This window comes from Trachurus trachurus, assembly GCF_905171665.1.
Source record: "Trachurus trachurus genome assembly, chromosome: 4".
Taxonomy (NCBI): domain Eukaryota; kingdom Metazoa; phylum Chordata; class Actinopteri; order Carangiformes; family Carangidae; genus Trachurus; species Trachurus trachurus.
This window is the reverse complement of record NC_139898.1, coordinates 16,718,644-16,740,748: the sequence shown is the minus strand read 5'-3', so window position 1 is coordinate 16,740,748 and position 22,105 is coordinate 16,718,644. Positions and strand designations below refer to the sequence as shown.

The window sequence follows — 22,105 nt, the reverse complement described above, 5'->3', positions numbered from 1 at the left end:
TGTGTTACTGGCTTTTCTTTCTCTATCATCCCTTTGCATCCCTCTCTGCTGTTCATTTGCTCTCTCTCCCTTCCTCTCTCTCTCTCGCACTCACACTCACTCCTCTTACCCTCCCCACCTTTTTAAAGACTTGGAGTGGTCTGCTCTAATGCCAGGAAACACATGCACACAGACATCTACACAATGTCAAAGCATGCTTTGCGCATCCTGAGTCTCTTCTCCCTGCCTCTGGAAGCTCTCCAAGCTCTGTGAAGTTGGACTGACATGTATTTCTATAGATAAACAAGATTTGTTCCACTGCAAGCTAGATTTCCTCTGGAACAGAGCAAGCAAGTAAGGCTTTTTTTGTTTTTTGTTTTTTCTTCGGCCCTCTCGACTGTGGCTGAGGAGGAAGATTGTGCTGCTTGTGTGCAGTTGAGCCTCTGGGAATAAAAAGGGAATACTGCTGAGCTGGAAGCTGAGCTCAGGTCTCCTCTGGTTGCTGCCGCTATTCGCCCTTCGGTACACTGCTGTCGCCACTTGCTCTCTGACAACCAGTCACTCCATAGGGACAGGATTGGCTCTCACCTACAGCGTCGCCCCCCCCCCCCCCCCCCCCCCCCCCCCCCTCCCATCCTGCCAACTCTTCCCTCCTTTTTGACAGTGAGCTGTCCAGTACAACGCAGACATTTTTTTTTTTTACTCTTATTACTTCACCAGGTCTTTCACTAACCTCCTCCACCTTTCCTTCATCTCTGTCCTCCCATCTGTCCATTTGTATCCATCCTGACAACACCAGACCCCCCCACACCTCACTACCAGCTCCCTCCCTTCACCTCCTTCTCGAGGGTCACCAGCCACAGTCCATGGGCCCCCCACCCCTCACACTTCCTCCATGCCCTCTCCCATGTCTGTGTTCCGAAGCTGTATGCTGTGGTTCTACAAACGCAAGGGTAAGGAGAAAACCGCTGCACGTCTCATCCGCATGCATGCCAGTCCGGGGCGAAAGGATCGAGAAGGAAGCGTTGTTTGTTTGTCTTCTGGGATGTAGAGCCAGGGTGGAGCAGTGCGCTCTGTAACACACCGGTGAAGTGGTTTTGTTATCGAGGTTCAAGGACAGTTCAGGGCAGTGTGCAGGAGACTGTTTAGAGGCTGTCAGCTGGGAGGAATTACTAAAGAGGGGGAGAGTGTGTTCGGTGTCCTATATTCGTCAAGTGTATGTGCAGTGCACACTGAGTTTGCTTTCTCAGAGAAGGATGTTTGTTACTTGTGTTTGTCCTGTTATTCACTGGCTTTGCTGGTTTGACTAAACAGTGATGTAATCCTTTTTCTTTCCTCAGGAAGGTGATAATTGTAAACATATTTTCACAGGGATGTGTTCATCCATAAATTATAGCTGAAATGTCATGATCATAATTTACACTAATCTGAGTATGAGGTTTTGACTTTGGCTGGGTGAAAGGTACATTTGCTAAATTTTGTACTCTTAAAGCAGAAGTAAGTGATATATTTGTGTTAATATAAGTCTTAAATAGTTATATCTTCCGACAGCAATCACTTACATAGAGTGTTTGGACTGAAACATGGGTCTCCCAGTCCCTCTGCTCTGCTCTGAGCCGAGGAGAAAACATTTATCGTATCCTACAGTTTTTATCCAATGAGGAGAGAGAACGGCATGCAGGGCTGTGTGTGCAGCCAAGGGACGCCGTGAATGTGGTGACGTAGGGACGAGGACTGTTATGGTGCGTTCAAGGAAACTCGTAACTCGTGTTTTTCCGACCTGTGAAGTCGTACCAGTTCGATCTGAACTGGTACGACTTCACGGGTCAGAAGTTACGAGTGGCCGTTATAGTGACTTTCACAGGTAAAACAGGTCGGAAAAACACGAGTGGGTTGCCTGGAACGCTACAAAATCGTAAGTTGTGACTTGAAGCTGTAATTTACGGTTTCAAAAGCCTACCTGGAACGCAGCATTAGCCAAAACGACCGGATCGCTTACTTCTGCTTTAAGTTGTGGTGTGATATTAACAGAATTACCCGACTCTGAGACAATTATATATCTGTGAGAGAGCAAAAAAAATCAACAATGTATGCAAATGCTAGGTGAATTCAGTGCAGAGCATTATTCAAAACCTTCATCAATGCAGACAAAGAGTGACATTAATTTCTGGCGGGGTCTTGAATAAAAGGCACCACAGATGACAGAATCTGCCATGTCGAGGTTAGTGAAAGCAGCAGTGTAGGAATCATCACATTTAAAAGCAGAGTATCCTCCTTGCACAGGGCATGCTGAACCAGTGCATCGCAGTTGAGCCTTCATGATCATCTTTTTGTGAGAAAGACAAGATTTCACTGAAAGACACAGCTGCTCTCCAGATACCCAGTGGAGCACTGTACTATCTCATGTATCCCCATAAACGGGCAGAAAATAAGCACTAAATATGTGCCGAACATGAGAGTCCCGGTACATCAGCGGTTAGCCTGGATATCAAGACATGCACAGGATGTTACTGTAAAACGATCCTGATCTCGGCATGTTATGCAGTCAGTCCCCCAGGATTCACAACATTGTCTGAATGTGTCTGCTTGGCAGAACTCCCTGACTATGTGTGATGGGTAGAACATCACTGTCAAGATTAGGGCGGATAAAGAAAAGCACAGGAGAAAAAAATCATGCTGTTGCCCACAGTTTACATTTCTAATAACCATAACTTCTGCCAATACGTTGCTCATTTATCAGAGTGTTTTTTGTGTATGACGCAAAACGCGATCATGTAGGGGGCAGCCCAGCTCACAGGTAGAAGTGCAGCCCTGTGTTGGCCGGCCGGCCGGCCAGTCGGCCACTGTGCTAGCCTGGAGTGGAGCTCTGTACAGTCTTTCTATTTAGAGAAGCATCCATTATTTATCAGGTCCTCTCCCCCGGCGGTGCATCAGAGATGCCTGAGAGCCCTTTAGCTCCCCCCTTTCCTCTTTCCCCTCTCGGCTCGTGCTCTCCCTCTCTTATCTACAGTAGCTATCAATCTCTCATCTTCTCCTGCCTCTCTGTGAGGGTGTCCAGCCTGCCCAGGGCATTAGTACAGGATGAGAGACCCCCTCATGTTGTCCTCCTTGTAACCTCTCTCCAGGGTCCTCCCTCACACCAAAATCATTGTTGTTCCCAAGTGCAGATATCATGTGTCCTTGTCAGTCCAAAGCAGTAATGTGTGTTGATTATTGACAACAATAAACAGATACTTAGTTTTCCCGCCAATATATTATTTTATTGACCTCAGATTAAGTTAATTGTAGAATTTGTACATTTTCTTTGCAGTGCATATATAGCTACAGTGTCACAGTAGTGGCAAGTGGCAATCCAGAGCATCAGACCCTCTGTCCTCCCACTGGAATATGCACTAAAATATTTCATCAGCTTGTCCCAATATGGAAGAAGCAAAAAAGAAAGAAGGAATGAATAATTGACGGAAGCCTTTTGGAGAAAGGAGGAGCAGAGTTATGGGGAAAGGTTGTTGAGCATGTGAGGGGAGATCTGAGATGGATACCCTGTCTGACTGAGATGGGAGGAAATCTTTTGGTTAAGCTTTATGTGTTAGTTTTGCCTGTCTAGTGGCTGTACATGCTCTACATGGAAATTATGACCATCTGTCCTTGTCTACTTATGTATTATGGCAATTTTAGCTGTTTATGTGATAAGTACCTGTACCCGTGGCTTAATTGATGTATAGTTCTCACTCGGCCCTCTTGGCACCCGTGTCTCCACTGCAGACCAGGACCCACCAGGCTCTTGCGGCGACATGCAACAATTTTGCATTTTTTTCATCTGTTCATAATTTTTATTAATTTTTACATATAGCCTAAATATTAGCATTTTAGCTCAATAGCTTATATATATATATATATATATATATACTGTATATATCAGGGCCCTAGACCAACCTTCTTCACAAGAAGCACAGAGGCCCCTCACTTGAAATTTTAGGAGCACAAGCAGAAAAATTAGGGGCGCACACTTGCTAAGCAAATATTCACATTTACTTTTCATTCATGATTCCCACATGGGTTGTCCTTTTCATGTTTCACCAGTGTTAAAAAAAAGTATAAAATAGCCAAGGAGTTAAAGATACATCATAATTATCCTTGGCCCAAGTCCAACTAAACAACAAGATGTCCAATTTAACACCCCAGTTCCTGCCAGCCCATTCCTTCAGGTTAAACTATATAATGGCTAAAGATATGAAAAAAAAAAAAACATGAAATGACTCAAACAATAGATAGAAGAGATGACGTGGTATCGGCATACATGGAAGTTAGTCACTTCCCCGTGATTTGCTTGCACACAAACATGCTAAATTGAATTCAAAAGGGAAAATGTACTGAAAAACACAGCCAAGGTGTTAACATGCTAGTTACATAAATGGTTTGAAAGAATTCAGGCACAAGAGACTTCTGAAGGCTGAAGAGAAGAGGAAATGGATCATTGCAATTATGTGAGACTCTTGTTATTGTGGTTTCAAAATGTGGAGTACTACGTGACTTAGCTTTCAAATGTTGTCTTTGTGACGGTTTTGTTTACTTCTACACTGTCAGTTTAAGTTGACCTTTTTTGTTTCTGACCATGGCATTTAAGGTAGGTTTTTCAAACATAATATCCATTATATCATCCATAGCAGGTTTTCTTTAGTGTTTGTGAGAGGTGTTGTATCATGAGAATTACATCAACAGCTTTTGATAACAAATGGATTTGTCTGGCATCACTTCCCCATGCTGGATATAGAGTGACCTCCACTGTCAATGTGGACTACGTGGATGCTCTGTGTTTTATTTGGCGTCACCATCTGAGTGTGCATCTTTGGAGTTAATTGTGCTCGCTCTATCTATCACTAGTCTTCACTAGTCTTCAGACCCAGTCTGTCAGGGTCTGTCTGTAATCACCAGGAACATGATTGTGGGTGGATTGGTTGGAGTTTACTGGTGTGTGATACAGTACCAACTGGATGTGCTTGTTCTTCCTATGGCCCAGTGTGCCTCTTTGTTTTTCTCTTGCGGAGAAGTATCGGAGCCTACAGTAAATAAGATTTAGTCGACACACCTTCCTCTGTTATTGCATTACACATAGCAGCAGCAACAGCATCATGAAACTCAAAGAGTGTGTTAATGTTGGGTTTGGGCAGTTATAGGAGAACATTTTTACATAGTGACTTTTAGACTTCTGTCCCTTTGGCTCTACTAGTAAATTTGATAAACGGATAAAGACACGTAACAAGCCCTGTTAACCTTTTAAACTCAGAATCCAGCAAGATCGGCTCATTTTCTTATCTCCCAGTAAAGAAAACGAGTGACATAATATTCTGATACCTTCAACTCATGGAAAAAACATTTTCCAGTTCCACCAGGGCCCTTTTTTTTTCTTTGATCGAACTGCAACTGCGGGGTCAGGCCGATAATCATGTATGTCCCTGACTGACTGAGTGATGGTACTTCTACCACTTTGCAGCAGAGTGCTGATCCAACACAAGCTTCCAGTGCATTACTTTCATTATACCTATCATTATTACTAAAGGATGACAGATGAACAGAACACAGCTCTGTATAGCTAAGACCACTTCTACATTTCTACATACATTACATTAAATGGAGGCTGTGAACTGAGTGAGACACAAAAAAATATAAAATCTTAGAAGAGGAAATGCACGTGCCACAGTAGCTCACCTGGTTGAGCATGTGCTTCAGACTTCGTCATTGCCCCCAGTGGCCAGGGATTTGAGTCCAGCCTGTGGCCATTTGCTGTGTGTCATCCTCTCTCTCTCGCTCCATTTTTTACCACCTCTCTTCCTCACAATGACTGCAATAAAGGCAAATGCCTGAAAAAACAATGTAAAGACAGTGTGACAAATGCATCTGAAATCATAGCTCAGTCGTTGATGTCTCATGTGTTTCATGATTTTGTCAGATGACATGGTGGCTATAAAATGTGGTATTGACCACAGGTTGTCCAGCCACATACATGGTTTTGATCTAGTCTTGTTATATAGCATTAGCCACCTTATGATTACAAGCTTCAGACTCCTAAGTGTTAACTTGAGAGCAACACCTACTGTATACCTGTGATCAGATTGGAGTAGACCGTGTCCTACTCCCCCGCTGCCTATCATGATAAGTCAATGTTTAAAGGACAAATAACTCGGTTGTTGTTTGAATATGTAACTGTAGGTTAACGGTGGAGGCTCGTGTCAGATGACACCCACTGTCAAACTGGCCCACTGGCTAACTGATTAACTTCTCACACATACCTGGGGGGGGGGGGGACATTACAGGGTAGATGTGAGCCACAGACTAGGACGGAGATTGGACTTGCGACATAGTTGGTACAGTTAGTGTTTGTTTTTGTTGAGCGGCCCTGGTACTACGGTCCCTCTCTTCTGTCATGAATACAGCTAAACAACATTAGCCACAGTCTGTTCCTCTGGAGAGTCTGTTTGGCTGTGGGGAAAGTGAGAGGGCAGTGAGGCGCTGTCTGAGTGGATTGGCCTGAGCCTCGGCTGCCGTTTAATGTCTTTAAAAGCTTTTCTGCCGTAGCAGTGCTCGGTCTCTGCGCTAGCACGGCCGTTCATCTGCTGCACTGTCTTGTTTCCAGCTCAATGAAAAATGACTCTTCCACAGGATATAGTTTGCCAGCTAATTCAATGGCATATATCTTATTAACTTCTTCTTTCACAGCTTTTAGAGTTGTAGTTTTTTTCTGGTGGCCACAATCTACATGCACAGGAAAGCAGAAGTAAAGCTCCTTGTCATACAAGAACTGAAAACCTTTGATGCTTGAAAACACAACAGTGACAGGATGGAGTCCAGTTCAGTCCAGTCTGTGTCCTGACAGAGGACAAAATATTGTATCCCCGATGCTATTGGCACCAAAAATGGTGTATGTATCGTTTGCAGGCTGTGTGTGTTACACGTGTCAGGGCCTGTAATGGATCATTGTTTAATGTTGCTGGCAGCCTGTTTGTTCTCTGTCTTTGCTCTGAGGGCGCAGCCTCACCCTGCTCTGTTTCACACTCCAACCCCAAAAGCTACATGTGAAAACCAGGCAAGAGCCAGTGCTCTGTCACTTCAAGGAGCCTTGACTCAGGAATCAGGATATCCAATCTGAGGACGCTGAGTACTTCTTTCACCTGCCAAAGATACGAGTGCTTGATAATATTCACAGTGTTTTTGTATTTGAGAGTAGATTCTGCGTGACATGAATCCTTTAAATACACCATATACTCTAGTTCAAGATTTTGGGCATCTCACCTGTTTGCTCTCTTGCTGAACATTAGATTAAACAAATTATTGTTGATAGGACAAGATAGGACCTGCCTGGTTAGTTTAGTTTAGCCCATGGCTGAGAGCAGCGAGCCAGGCTTCTTCCAGGATGAGGCAGGGCAGGAGGATAATGTGCTGGACTTTTTCTTGGCCAGAGACACTATTTTTCTGCAACATGAGGTTGCCCAGCAACCAGGTGAGTTTTCCCTTGCCACGTGAAATATGACAGTGTGTCATTATTGCACTTAGGTTTTCATATGGTCTGATTAAACAACATATAACATGTGTGGTGAACGTCAGAGGTGCTGGTGGGAAGACTTTTATTGTATACTCACTGCTCACACCTTTGAGCCATGCTAGTTGTGTTTCTCCAGTGCTAAGCTTAGCAAACCAGCTGCTGGCTGTAGCATTTTTCCCAGAATGCAAGAAATGTTCCTTTAAAGCCATTTGTTGTCACACTGTCACTTATGTCTCCATACATCTTTCTGCATTTGATTTGCAGCCATCAAGTTATTATATACTGATCTAAGTGTCTTTTTTATTTTCTTATTTACTGTTGTCCCTCTCAGATTTTTGTCATGCTTATATGAAATGTGCATACATATTTACATTATATTCTTCAGCCAAAAACATGACGTTAGAAAAATAAAAGTATTATGAATATAAAGCAAACTGTCTCATCTAGAGGATTGCACAGTTTTCATGACAGCTTCACCAGAACTCGTGTCATTTCACACGTGTTGTGGTGTCATTAGCTTGTAACACAGTTGTAATGGGCACTGACGGTGTCTGGATGGAAACTGTGGTTCACTGGGGTGTGTCTGTGTGCTTCTGCCCTCAGCCCGAGATGCAGACGAACGGGAGAAGTGGATCCACGCCTTAGAGGGAACTATCCTCCGACACACCCTCCAACTCCGGGTATGTCACCATATTTGCATCTGTGTGTATATAAGTGTGTGTATTTAGGCACATGGATCTGCGCGTTCAATCCATCCGTTATGTTAACAAGAAAAAAGTGGTTTTGCTGTAGGGCCGAGTTGTCAGTATCTGTCCTGGTGGTTTCACCATTTACTGTCTATTTTCCTAAGCAAACATGTTATCCTTTAAAATACCTGAAAGGTGAATTCAGACAGATTTAATGTCACCAAAAAAAACAGGATTGGTGAAATCCTTAAAAACATATAATGTGTGTTGCCTAAATATCAAAGCGTTCGCTGTGGGATTTTTTATTGAAGCCCAGATTCCATGTATTTGCATACCCTGTAAATCATGCACAGTGTGACACCACAACACCCATATGATGACACTAAAGGGACTTTGCATCTCAAGTGTTATCTCAGCTAAACGTTCATGATAACATTATGTTGTTATCATAAATGGGGGATGTTACAGCAGTGTGTTGCTCAAACTACTATGAGATCTTTAGTCTCAAGGAAAGACTGTTAAACTAATGACTTGCTGGCAGTGTCTCTGTCCCCTCGTGTTTATGCGTCTGTTTTTTTTTTTCAAAATGTCGAGACGTCTCAAGTGTCTCAGTCAGTCTTTTCCTGCTTCTCCTGCCCTCCAGTTGTTTCCCTGCCCAACCCTCCTCCCTGTTCCTTCTCTAGACCATACCTTTCTCCTCCTTGTCCCCTACAGTCGTCATCTGTGTGCAGTTGTTCCCACCCATTTCCTCCTCCTTCTCACCCTCATGACCAGCCTTTTCATTCGCTCTTCCTCCCTCCTTCCTTTTTATGCCTTCCCTCGCTATGTGGCAAATCCCTCCGATGCGCTACGTGTGCCTGCTTGCACGATGAACACACACACACTTGGTGTTAGCAAGCTGCTGTCATAGCATCATGTGACCCAGCGGCAGCCAGTCGGAGAGCTGCTTGTTTGATCGACCAAACATCTGCCTAGGCTGCCTCAGCCAATCGGTGTGGCTGTTAGTGCCTGTCCCTGTTAGCACTTGCTGCTGCTTTGTGTGTTTTCTGCCTGCATGAGAGGAAGTGTGCCTTTCCTGCCAGGGGAGGGTCCTGGATTAACTCAGCTCTGTCTGCCTCATACCAAACGCTCAGCTGATAACTGCTGCCGAAGGATATATTGTAGCCAGACTAGCTTCCCAGCTAACACAGTCTGGAGGCTGCTGTGGTGGGGTTTTTTATCGGCAGACTGCAGTGAAGAGCAAGAGGAAGAGATTGTTTTCTGTTTCTCTGAGGAGGAGGAGGAGGAGGAGGAGGGAGGGGAGGAGGGAGACAGAACGCTAACTTCACCAGAGCTGGTGGTTTATTGCTGTAGAGAGAGAAAAAAGGCAGAATTACAAGGGCAGAGAAAGAGAAAACAATCTTGTGTCAGGCTGAATGGCCTGATGGGAGAGATATACAAGGTTTAACGCAGCATGTCCATTGGAGCGAAGCACCCAGTAAGTAAAATACACACACACACGCACACAAAACGGCACTGCACCACAGCAAGGAGAACTTAAAACGGCTGCAGTGCGCTGCTGGGGCATCAGCATTTTAAAGTGGGTCACACTGCGTGGAAAGACAAATAGAAACAGGAGTGAGGGGTGGGTGGGTGGGGGGGGGGGGGGTGCAAGAGCAGTGTTGTTTGTAGAGTCTGGGGTAGTCGGGTGGGTTTGTGAGTGTGAACGTGGGATAGTTAACAGGCTGCTCAAAATTATTCCCACTATGTCACACCAAGGCACACACACACACACACACACACACACGTTCTCTGTGGAGGGGATGAGTGGGAGAGGAGCTGCAGACGTCTGGGAATATTTCAGGATCAGTGAAGGAGTGAAGCACCATGACGTGGTGGTGGTGTGGTGACTGTTTATAAACCAGCCACCTGCCTCTGACTCCTTGCTTCCAAACTTATCTGCTGTGTTTAGAAATTAAAAAAAACACACACTTCCTGTCTATTCTGTTTGTTGACCAAACACGAGGTACTGTTTGTTATGTAATAATGGAGTGGTAGGGCCTATAAGGCAAACATGAGCAGTTATAAAGTAAAGCAGGGTAAGAGTCTTATATAGAGTATACAAACCCTGTGGTTAATACTGCTGCCCTTTAGATGCATCTACACAGAATATTTAGATCCAGCTCTTCCATCACTCAGACGTGACAGACACAAGTCATGGGTTGTTTATGTGTATTTGTAAATACTGTGATGACGTGGGTGTGTTTATGGGAGTTAATCCCCACTGTCATGATGAAGTTTAAAAGAGATTAATAGTGCCTGTAGATGTGTTTGCCTTATTTTGGTGAGTCACAAATAAAATGGTCATGATGTAATGCCTTTCTGGAGGAATAACAGATTTGTTGTGTGTGTGTATTTCTAGTGTAATATAAGTAAGTAACAAAAAACAGACAAGACACTGGCACTGGGATGACTTTGCCAGTCCAGCCAGGGTCATAGAGACAAAGTGCTGCAACATATCAACATTCACATCTCAGTTAACATTATTTTCTATTTAGATTTTTTTTTTACTCAGGCCCTCGTGTGGCCAGCTATGTTTTTCAGTCTGACAGTGAAAGCACCTTTGATCCTTTGAGGAAGTTTGGCCAGTTAACTGTAAGTTTGATGGCTGCTGTTAACCCAGACTTTGTTCTCTATAAAGCTGGCATGTTTTTGTAGCGTTTAAACGTCAGCAGGGCAGCTGCAGTCGGCGTTTAGCTGTTAATGGCTTTTCTTCACGTCCCCATGAGATCGTCTGTAGCAGGAAGAAAGCTGCCCTCAAAGTCGGGACACAGCAGGACTGTGGAGCGCAGCAAGTCCAAAGCAGCGGTAGCACACAGCATGGATTACTAAGAGCATGAGTTACTAACAAGACTAACGTTTGATTCCAAACAACATGGGTTTAACTATTTTACTATCTCTGCTTTCTCATGGCGACCTGTGTTTTTCCATGTCAGAGTAACTGCTGTGTAGCGGTAAATTGCTCTGACACACTCTGTGTTAGTCATCTGACTGATTTGTCTGGCTTGACGCAGAGAGGTTATTGTTCTGTTACCGGAGATGAATATACACACTATTGACAGGCTTCAGCATTAAATATGGGCTGATTTTTAGAGAGTTTCTTTTTTTTGGGTGGAGTGTGCATTTATCTGCCCATTTTCCTGCTTTTGGTTTTGTGTCAAATCCAACCGGATGGTCCTGTGGGCTTGGGTGAGTGCAGACAGATGCCTGCTCACATCTGTTCTGCCAATAGTCTAATAATTACCTTTTAATGGATATTATGTAATGTAATGTTGTGTGTGTGTGTGTGTGTGTGTGTGTGTGTGTCTAATGGGTCAAGCAAGGGGAGCTAATTAGCAAACAATGAATTTTCAGTGCACCTCAGCTGATTTACACATGCTGCTCTCTCAGAAGCTAAATTCTCTCCATCCTTGAGTTTCCTGATTTTTAGTTTTGTCGAAGCCTGAAATCCACTGGCCTCCAGTCAGGCAGGCAGACAGACAGACCTGCTGCCCTTTCATGTAGGCTAGCCTTTAAACAATAGTATTCATATCTCCCCCGGTACAGTACGTTGCTGGAAGATTCTCCTGAACTGTTGATGTTTCTGTCCACCATTTTGTGCAACATTTTTACAAAGCCTACCTGCCCCGGAGGTGACAGACTCTGGTCTCTTTTATTTTTAACTGAATGGATAATATGTGAATACATGGCTTGGGATTATTATTACGAGTATCTGTGTATTTTACTTTGAATATGCAAATGCCAGCATGGAGTTTGGCATGGACATTTGGTTAGGACTGCAGTGATACTCAGCTGTGTTTGTTTCTTCATCCTCAGGAGGCCGAGACAGGATTTGTTCCCAGTGTTCAAGACTTTGATAAGAAGCTAGCTGAAGCCGATGCCTACCTACAGATTCTGATTGACCAGTTAAAGGTAGGACTCAACGCTGAGAAACCTATCTGTCCTTATTATTTCATCTGTACTGATTCACTGCTTAATGTTGGTGTTCATGATTATAGGATGCAATATGGTAATATAGTCCTTCTGAAAATATTTCCAAACTGCAACTTAAAATGCATCCCTATGATAAAAATGGCACATGGAATCATATTACTGTAGATGACATTGCATTTAAATCTCTGCCCTGACCTTCCTCCTTTTATGTCTATTCTTGTAAGTATATCTTTGCTGCTCTTACAACAGCAGAACAGAAGCTAATAAAAAGTAGATTTGTGGTAGTCTGGTGATAAAACAGAAAACCACATATTAGACGGGGCAGCAGCATATTGTCTCGGGCAAAAAATCGTAATGACAACACTGCGAGTGCCCTTCCTCAGAGCAAAGATGCCACATTATATCAAGCCACATCATCTGTACAGTATTCACCTTCTTATCATTTCTATACTCATTTCACTGCGGACTCATCTTAGCTCATATTCCATCTCTCTTTTCCCTTTTCATCTCTCATTCTCTGTCACTCTCACACAGTTGTTTGATGAGAAGATCAAGGACTGCAAAGAAGATGAATCACGTAGAGTGAGTACCAGCGAAGCCGCTCTGTCCTTGTGTCTATGCTCTCCGGACCCTGTTCTCACTGTCATTAGTGTCGAGACTAACAGCAGGCGAAAGAGGCTGACACACAGAGCAGGGAAAAGAACAATGATAAGTGTCAGTGTAGGAAAGATGATAGACTGAAGTGTTTGTCGGTTTTAACCCATCATAATATTTCAAAAAGGTGTAGCAGTGTGACTAGTGACTTGTTTCTCAACATTTGTGGTGAGGCAGTAATTTAAATCTATAAATCTATATCACATATAACATTATTATATTTTACCGTGACAGTGCAAAAATGTTCAGGCACCAGTCCCATCAAACCTTGTTCTCCACTGACTGAATGACTGACAGACTTCTGATCAGAAGTGAATATTCAGATTATTTTCCTGATCAACCTTTTTATCTTCATAATATCAAAAGTAATTCCTGTTAAAACCATCCAGAGCCCTAATGACACTAAATCCCACAAAGAAATTCAAAGCTACAATCATGTAAAACTGACAAAAGCAGAAAATCCTCACATGCAAGTGCATAGTATGAGAGTACAGGTTTTGCTTTTAGTTTGATATAATAGTTGATAGTAATTTTCTGTCTGCCAACTAGTAGCTTGAGCTCTAACAGACTAATGCCACTATCCCATCAGCTATACTGAATATTGATATTATATATGAATATATATTATAGTTGTTTTTTTGTCCGTAGTTCCTAACTGATTAGAGATTAACAGTACAGTTGTGTTTATTGTTTTTCGAGGTGTTCGGGACTTCTCAGGACACCAAACCTTTTTTCCAGCTAAGCTTAAATGAGTAAAACAATAAGAGTGTAGAGGTATTTAGCTTTGCTAGAGGAAGCAGTTGGGTTTCAGGGCGTATTAGTGTAGCCTCTTGTTTTTTTGGTTTTTTTTACCAGAAGCTATGCGGTGTACTTCCTCTCTCTGAGATTAACACTGTTTTTCTTTTTTCCCCACCCCGACTTGTCATGGTCACCAGTCTCTTCACCATGGGAAATTGTACACAGAACATTAAAAATGCTGCCTCCATCCAGTTGGAGATTATTACATTGATATTTTCCACCAGTTGTTCTTTAACTCAGCTCTTCAATAGGCTGAATCATCGTCTCTGCTTTAAAGCTTGTGTTTGTTTTTTGAATTGCTGTTGGATTTTACAAACTTCTTTCCCTTTTTTTGTTTCCTTTTTACAGAAAATTGAAAATTTGAAAGAGACTACTTGTGTAAGTCAGAACTTGGCACATCACATTTTCCTTCCTGTCTTTCACTTTGGCTGTGCATTCTCAGTTTATGAATTCCTTTCTGTTTCTCTCTTTCAGAGTATGGTAGAGTCCATCAAGCACTGTATTGTACTGCTGCAAATTGCCAAGGTAAACACGATATGAGCACATGTTTGAGTCACCTCTCTGTAGTTTGGTCTGCCTTTTCACCATCATTGTTCATACGAGGGCCACATCAGCACTGTGCACTGTGTGTGTTAGCGTCAGTGTGTCTCTGGGATAGTTCCCTGCTTACAGTCGCTATCTGGGCCGCTGGTTGAGGAGGGTGTAGCCCAGTATTCGTTTCATCACATGTTCCATTCAGCCCTCTGAAAGGAAGTGGAGCAATCATTTCTGTTTCATGTGGGTTTTAGGTGAGACTTAGGTGATACTTCTAACTCACACTTAAACTCATGACTAAGACTGAAGGAAAATGTGTAGATTTACAGTTTGGCACAATGAAGCAATCCTGTGATATTGATACAGAACAAAATGACAGGGGATTTTACCATGTGATGAAAGGATTACTGCATGTGGCAAATGGGTGAATATTATAAAGCTCCATGTGGTGAGAGGGATGGGTCTCATTGCTCTTTATGCCGCAGATGCTCAGGATGCTTTTATGAAATGACTCTTGAACCATACTATACAAATAGTCTAACGTTGTCTTCTCAAAATTTTAAGGACCAAAGTAACGAACAGCAACACGCAAACGGACTTATAGTAAGTTTGACATTCTCTGTCCATGACAAAAATTAAAATCAAACAAACTGCTAACTTTCTTTTCTCACTTAATTTACTCTCCACTGTAGAAAAGCAGATGAATCAGATCTCTTTAGTGCATGCTGTCTAATTTGGAGATAAGCTCTATCTCAAGCTTTTTTCCCCTCATGTCTTCCACCTCTATCCTCTTAATTAAGTTGATGATCTACTGATTTCATCTGGGACTTACATGCTCTTTGCAATTGTTGGGAACTATTCATTCCTTCATCAAGATAGAACATTTGTTTGAGTGAATGTGCAAACTTTGTTCCAGACAATGCAGATTATGTATGTGTACATAGACTATACATGTGTGTTTGCATGCCTGCATATGAGAGGATGTTACACTTCACTTCACCCACTAATTAGATTCAACTAATTCACCATTGATTTATTGTGTCCACACTGCCTGCTTATTGAACTACTGAGCACTAGTAGTTCAGAGACCACTGAACCAGCTCTGCAGGTGTCCCCTCCCCATGTCAAAGGCCAAACCAGGAGTTCTGCATGTTTCACCTAAATTACATATAATTTATGTTACGTCATCCACTCTCCAAAGCCTTTACCGTAGCCTTTTTAAAAAAAAAAAAAAAAAACGTGTATTTCTTATCTTTTATGCAGCTATTGCTCTTTGTCTCCTTCCAGTATGTTTTTTAATATCAACCCAAAGCACTGAAGCATGTATTAGATGGATGCAGAAAACATGTCGTATTGCTGGCTGGAACCCTTTTAGTTTGAGGATGGTTAGTTTTTGTGATGTGAGAGCAGCCACATTTTTAAATGGAATAAACAACCAGAGACATCTTTTCACGCATGTCCATGTTTGCGTGTTGCTCATACAGTGTGTAGATTTGGTACTTTGAATTGTGAGCCTGTTCTCAAACAGTCCCAACTGTATTTACGTGCAAATTGAATACCACTTTTATAAAAACACTAAAATGGAGAGTGGTTTATATATTTACTGAATTAGTGATACATTACACTTATCTACAAGGCTGTTTAGGTGTTGGCTAGAAAGAGAAGATGTGGGGATGTGGAGTGGGAAATGGAGTCGGCAGAAAAGTGAAGACTGAAGAGCAAATGAACCGTATATTTAGACAGTGTATACAGGCCCTTATGGCCTCCAGCCTCTTTCTGGAAGGTCTAAGATCAATCTAAAACTTTTCTTGATGCTTTGGAAAGTGGGTGGTAATGTGATTTGCAGATTACAGGTAATGGACTAACTCATGGACAACCTCTTGTGTGGGTCCTTGAGGCAAGAATCCCACAGGGGCCGTACAGCTCATAGACCTGCTCTTGCTCTTATAGCGGACTTAATCTCATAGTCATTAAGTACAGTATTACGTAGTATTAATAGCACCACATAAGCTCCGTCTACACATCTAACTGCACATGTTTTTATACGGCATAAGCTTTGTGCAAAAGTAAATGTGTAGATGTCTGTCACGTTGCCTTTGCATCTATGATGTGGAGCAAAAGTGAAATGCACTGCAGACCTCACTTGAAACATTAGCAGTATGTTTGATTGACCTTGTCAAGCACTGCACCGCCAGGGGAATTGCTGCTGTAAAGTGCAGGAATCATTTAACCAAGCATAGTAGAAGTCTACAGTATTATCTGTCAGAATAATTTATGTGCTGTGATTGGTTTAAGTTTGCACTACTGCTTGAGCTACCTGCTACATTAATATTACATTCACTAAAAAAACAAAAAACATATTGATCATGACACAGTGCTTAAAGCCAGTTTTAGCTGTAACTCTTTCCCTCCGCCCGCTTTTGCTTCATCTCCGCCTTGCAAGGCCACGGGCTGGTCCCACCATGACAGGCCAATATTTCTGTAATCAGCTATAATTAGTTGCCCTCGCCTTACTTTCGCAGAGGCACGTGGACAAGCATCGGGCAGCGTGAGGGGGAGGTAGAAAGGAGGGGATAAGAGGCAAGAAGCTCAAAGATAAAAGAGAACAGAAGGGCAAATGGAGCTGAGATATCAGACCAAGCATCTCTGCAGAATAATTTCTACCTCTGATCACAGCTTTCCTTCTGGTGACCATTGGCAAATGTGGATAGCAATTATCTCGACATAAAAAACAGATGGCGGCTTGGGAAAAGTTTCATAGCTGCAAGAAGGATTTGGAGGAAAAAGGCACATTCAGAAAAGCAATGACAGCAGATCACAGTGACATCCTAGCTTGTTCACTGTGGTCATTATCTTTTATGTATTGGATGAGTGTTGCATCATGGGTTTGTGGAGGCTTTCTGGTACTGCAGGCCAACCTCGTTGTTAACTCCTGTCACTGTATCCTCACCCTCACAGCCTGGATGCTGTGACTGTCGTGACTCACTGCTCCTGCTCATTTCAACTGACCTTAACCTCATAGAAAATATGTAAAGGAAAAAAAAAACACTGAGCTATTGGTCAATTTTGAAAAAGGATAAAACACCACAATGACTAGATCTATTTTCAGTGGAACCAAAAGCCCCAAGGGTGAATAGTTGGGGAGTAAGGGTCGATAAGGTTTCACTCAGTTTGCTTTGTTTGCTCGTGTTGTTGTTGGTGTTCCTGTCAGCTGGGTCATTGGTGCCAGTGACCCCATTAGACCAAGCCAACAGGCTGTTTTGTCAGTTGTGTCTGTGGCTGAATTCAAATACAGTGGATAGATGATGTTAAGGTGGTACCGATGAGGGCAAGCCACTACAGATAAGGGCGTCCCCACTGATTTTTCCCATAGGGAAATCAAGAGCCAGAGAGTTTAAACATGTTACACAGTTAGTCTGCAGCCCAGCGGAGTTAATTAACTCCATCTTAGACGGGAAGGTTGCCTAGAGTTCAAGAGGCGCTGTTAGTTATTGTCTGGTGGTACTGCTGGCATTTGGGTTTCCGGCATTATTGTTGGTTTCATATCGAATGGATTAATGAAACCTGGCAACACCACTCTTTCCAGGAAATGGAATTAGAGGACATTGATTTCCCCATGGTGGATGGCGCATATATTGTTTCATGGTGTCACATAGGTATAGCATTAAGCTGATCTATAACCAATTCACAAACTGTGAAGCTACCCAGATGGGGGTGAGAGCCTACATTGACATCTGGCTTGGATGTGAAAGGAAGTGGTGTTCCATAGTGGGTGCATTTGGGTTAGATGTTGCTTGAATAAATTAGTCATATTATCTCTGGATATTCAGAAATAAGTAGGTGCTTTCCAATATGACTAAAGACACTTGCTGTCTTCAGACTGGGAAGCTGCAGTCATGTCTGTGTGCTGTTGTTAGAGCAAGTGTGTAATATCACTTTGAGGCAAGTTGTTGTAGTTATTGATGTCAATGTTGTCTTTGTTTTCCTCCAGAGCACCATCAACCCAGTGGATGGGATCTACCAGCCCTCTCTGGATACCCCTGTAGTCAACACCACGATGCCAACACAGACCACACTACCAGCAGGTACTACACTCGTGTGCTTGATGCATTATTGTGTCTCACAGTCTCATAGACTTCACAGAGCAGCATCCCCCAGAGAGGATGCTTTGGTTGTGTAATGTACTCGGAGGTGATCTATAGCCCCCCCTGTTGTCCATATCGTTTTTCCCATCCAGCTGATGTTTACAATTTATGCAACACAGTTTATGTGGTCACAGAAATGTCTCAAATGAGCTTTTTTATTTGCTATTTTACTATAATTAGTCAAAATTCCACCCCACAATGAAATTTAAGTTTCACTGGTTCATTCCACTGCTGAAGCCAGGGAGGTGAAACCTGAAACAAGCTCTGGTATGATACTGTCATTCAAGGTACTAAATGTTCTTTCACTCTTTGAAGGTAAATCGATTCCAGCTGAGTTCCTGATTGTTAAAGATGTACATCAAGGACCAGCTGCACAATAATCCAAAAATGAACAGATTAGTGTTTTTCTGTGCTGAAGCAGATTCCTATCCTTCAGTATAATTATTCTTTAGGCAGTAAATAAATTGCTAAGTATAGAATAAATTATCTCAGGCTAAAACCTTTCTTGCTATTTTGGTCGGATGAATTTGACTCGACTGTTTACAAACGCAGTGAAATGAACACAGCAAAGTAGGCCGTTCTAATTTCAGTCTCTCAGACTGTGTAATCCCCCACTCAGGTGAAGCCTCCGTCTGCAGCGTCTCACATCATTTTCTGTGCCACATGGGACAGGTTTGCTGGTTTTAATGTGGTTTTAAGACTTCAGTACCAACTCGCCTGCTTTGTCTTTTTGCTAAAGACGTTTCTCAGGTGTGTAAATCAGACCAACGACCCTCCACATTACCTGTTGGTCCTGTTGTCACAGTGATGGGCAGTCTGCAGACCCCAACTCCCAACAGCACAGGTGAAAGTCCACTTCACTTCAACAGCCAGTTAAACATCAAGCACTAACAGGAAAGACTATTAGTTGTTATGCTTGCAATTCACAGAACAATTGTCACTTCCTCTTATGTAAAGGTTACAAAAAAACAAAAATATATATTAGGAGCTTCCTTTATTTTCCTTGTTTTGCATGCCATTTATTCGTGTTACTGTAGGTGCTTTTGAAAATAGCTACATAAAACTACTGAAATGTAAACACCTCACAAGAACTTAACTAGAAATACTATATTAGCTGTTACCGTGTTTCCTCAACCCAGAGTTGTGTCCATGAGCATAATGTAAATCAAAAAGCCAAGAGACAGCAGAGGTTCCTGCCTGCTTGTCCTCTCTGCTGAGGCAGCAGTACTAAAACGCTGCGCTGCGCACTAAAGAGGCAAGCTGCATGCTTGAGTGCATCGTCAATACGCTCTGCAGAGGAAGCTATCAATATGTTAAAGACAGGTTACTGTACATGGTCTGTTGGACTGGGCTCAGAAATGAGTGCTCTATTTGAAGAACATAATGTTGATTTGATCATCTTGACCTGTTTGCTGTATTAAAAAAAAAGAAGAAGCTGCATTTACTGGATCTGGCACATCAAAGGGAAACCACTGCAAGAGAACACTGACATCACACACAATGTTTTATTTTTTTATTTTTTCTGTCAGGGAGTGGCCCATCAGGCCCCAGTAGTGGCGTTGCTTCCCCAGCTCACATCCCCATCCCCTCGCACACGGTGCCAGACTTCTCCTACTCCTCCAGCGAGGACGAGTTCTACGATGCTGATGAGTTTTACCAGAGCAGTACTTCCCCCAAACACTGCATAGAGTGAGTATAGCATCACCCAGCCTCCAGGCAACCAGCGCTGCACAGAGTGGCTCTATTGCTTCAGTGTAATTATAGCGTTTAGCGGCTTCGGTGGCAAAACGCTGCTTAGAATGAATAGAAATCAGGCTGCGTTTGCAGCCTTGCTCACAGAAGTTTGAAAGTGAAACCTCACTTATTATTTATCTCCTTATCTCCCCTGCCCTCTCTCTGCTCCTGTCTCTTCCTCTTGCCCTCAGTCCATCAGGACCTGCCGCTGCCACACCCCTCACTAATGAAGAAACGGCATTAAAACGACCAGACACCACCGAGTCCCTGAACTCGTCCATGTCCAATGGTACGACAGATGCAGGTAAAAAAGGAAAGCTAACAAGACACACAAATATATAACAGCTAATGTTGCTTCCTAAACATTAAGCTCTAGGTTTACCACAGTATCATTGCAACAATATTCTTACAGCCATATATGACTTGTCCTCTACTGTTGTCTTCAGATCCATTCGATAGCCACGATGACCGCGATGATGACGGTGAAGGCGAGTCTGTGGAGGAGCACAAGAGCGTCATCATGCATCTGCTCTCTCAAGTTCGTCTGGGCATGGATCTCACAAAGGTGAGGAGCTCTCAGCAGCGTCCTGACGCTCGCATGACTCCAGTCCAGTGTCTGTCTTTGTTCTGTCTGCCTTTCTCTCCCTGCAGTCCTTCCCGTCTCAATTCACTAATATGATCGGTGCAAGCTGTTTCCTTTGAGCAACCCACGCAACTACAGTTTTTCTCCTCGTTATATTTCACAGGTGGTCCTGCCTACCTTTATCCTAGAGAGGAGGTCTTTGTTAGAAATGTATGCAGACTTCTTTGCACATCCTGACTTATTTGTAAGGTACGGACTGCACAACAACTTCTGAATTGTCTGAAAGCAGTTGTTTGGACAAGATATTTAGATATGTTCAGTATCTTAAAATATTGTGATCTGTGCCCTCCAACAGTATTGCTGAGCAGCCAGAGGCTCGGGAGCGCATGGTTCATGTGGTGAAGTGGTACCTGTCAGCCTTCCACGCAGGGAGGAAAGGCTCAGTGGCCAAGAAACCTTACAATCCAATCCTGGGAGAAGTTTTCTATTGCCACTGGGATATGCCCAGTGAGCCAGAGGAGCCCCCCCCACCCACGGTGAGACCACGTGTCTCTTCAGTCAAAGTCAGTAGTAATGTTACACATAGTACAACTTTTACATATCCAGAACAGATCATTTTTAATTAGTGTCTTAGTCTTAGTGTCTTTATTGCAAACCACCATGTTTAATAAAGGTAAGTGGTCAGATGCAAAGGTTTGTCTACTTTGAAGTTGTCACTGGAAAGAACATGGAGACATTTCATGTTCGCTTGTACAAGTAAACTGGAAATACAAGAAAAGTCACATTTGCAAACACTTTAACTTGACAAACTCTGTTCTTTTTGAGTTGGAACTGGTGTTTTATGTCAACACACCACACCTGTCCCCTTTTTTGTTTACAAACTTACATCATTTGTAGGACTGTAACAAGGATCTTTTTGAATCTGTTCTTAATCCTTTACTTTCTACTACGCAGCAGGAGACGGTGTCAGACGGTCCAGTGCCCGGGTCTTCACCCCATAGTGTGTGTTTTGTGGCAGAGCAGGTCTCTCACCACCCACCCAGTGAGTGTCCCCCCCCACACACACACACTTCTGTCTGAATAATTACACAACGCTGCTCAAACCATTTCCTATGTATGGTCAAGAAAACTCAGTTACAGTTATAAGATCTCTTCATCCTGAAAATGTAAATGAAATATTTGCATCTTGTCGTCTTTCTGTAGTTTCTGCATTCTACGCAGAGTGTTTAAGTCAGAAGATCCAGTTCAACGCTCACATCTGGACTAAGTCTAAGTTCCTAGGCATGTCCATAGGTGTCCACAACATTGGCCAAGGTACACAAAAGGGGTCTGCCTCATACACACAAAGTATACATCTATACACACTTTTGGGGTGTAAAGTAATGATTTATTTTTTGTTTTAGGTTGCGTGTCGTGTTTGGAGCATGATGAACATTACATCCTCACCTTCCCTAATGGATATGGCAGGTGTGTATTGTTGCTT

General features: G+C 42.9%; 1 protein-coding gene across 8 annotated transcripts in view; it reads left to right on the top strand.

The window, feature by feature from the left end:
- Positions 1-22,105, top strand: part of osbpl9 (oxysterol binding protein-like 9) — a 30,986-nt gene that overhangs the window by 5,489 nt on the left and 3,392 nt on the right. For 2 of the 8 annotated variants that reach the window (XR_014595331.1, XM_083970253.1), the window contains exons 4-19: positions 8,120-8,196; positions 12,058-12,153; positions 12,709-12,756; positions 13,975-14,004; positions 14,101-14,151; positions 14,725-14,763; positions 18,152-18,245; positions 19,045-19,149; positions 19,835-19,994; positions 20,231-20,343; positions 20,486-20,604; positions 20,786-20,871; positions 20,978-21,158; positions 21,577-21,664; positions 21,826-21,936; positions 22,026-22,089. Coding sequence is in view for 7 of the 8 variants with exons in the window: in XM_083970253.1 (XP_083826379.1) it covers positions 8,120-8,196; positions 12,058-12,153; positions 12,709-12,756; positions 13,975-14,004; positions 14,101-14,151; positions 14,725-14,763; positions 18,152-18,245; positions 19,045-19,149; positions 19,835-19,994; positions 20,231-20,343; positions 20,486-20,604; positions 20,786-20,871; positions 20,978-21,158; positions 21,577-21,664; positions 21,826-21,936; positions 22,026-22,089 (1,462 nt within the window). In the remaining variant the exon portion in view is untranslated. Of the gene's footprint in view, positions 1-8,119; positions 8,197-9,215; positions 9,680-10,835; positions 11,050-12,057; positions 12,154-12,708; positions 12,757-13,974; positions 14,005-14,100; positions 14,152-14,724; positions 14,764-18,151; positions 18,246-19,044; positions 19,150-19,834; positions 19,995-20,230; positions 20,344-20,485; positions 20,605-20,785; positions 20,872-20,977; positions 21,159-21,576; positions 21,665-21,825; positions 21,937-22,025; positions 22,090-22,105 lie in introns of those variants that run through there. The other 6 variants (XM_083970254.1, XM_083970258.1, XM_083970257.1 and 3 more) reach the window with 6 other exon arrangements.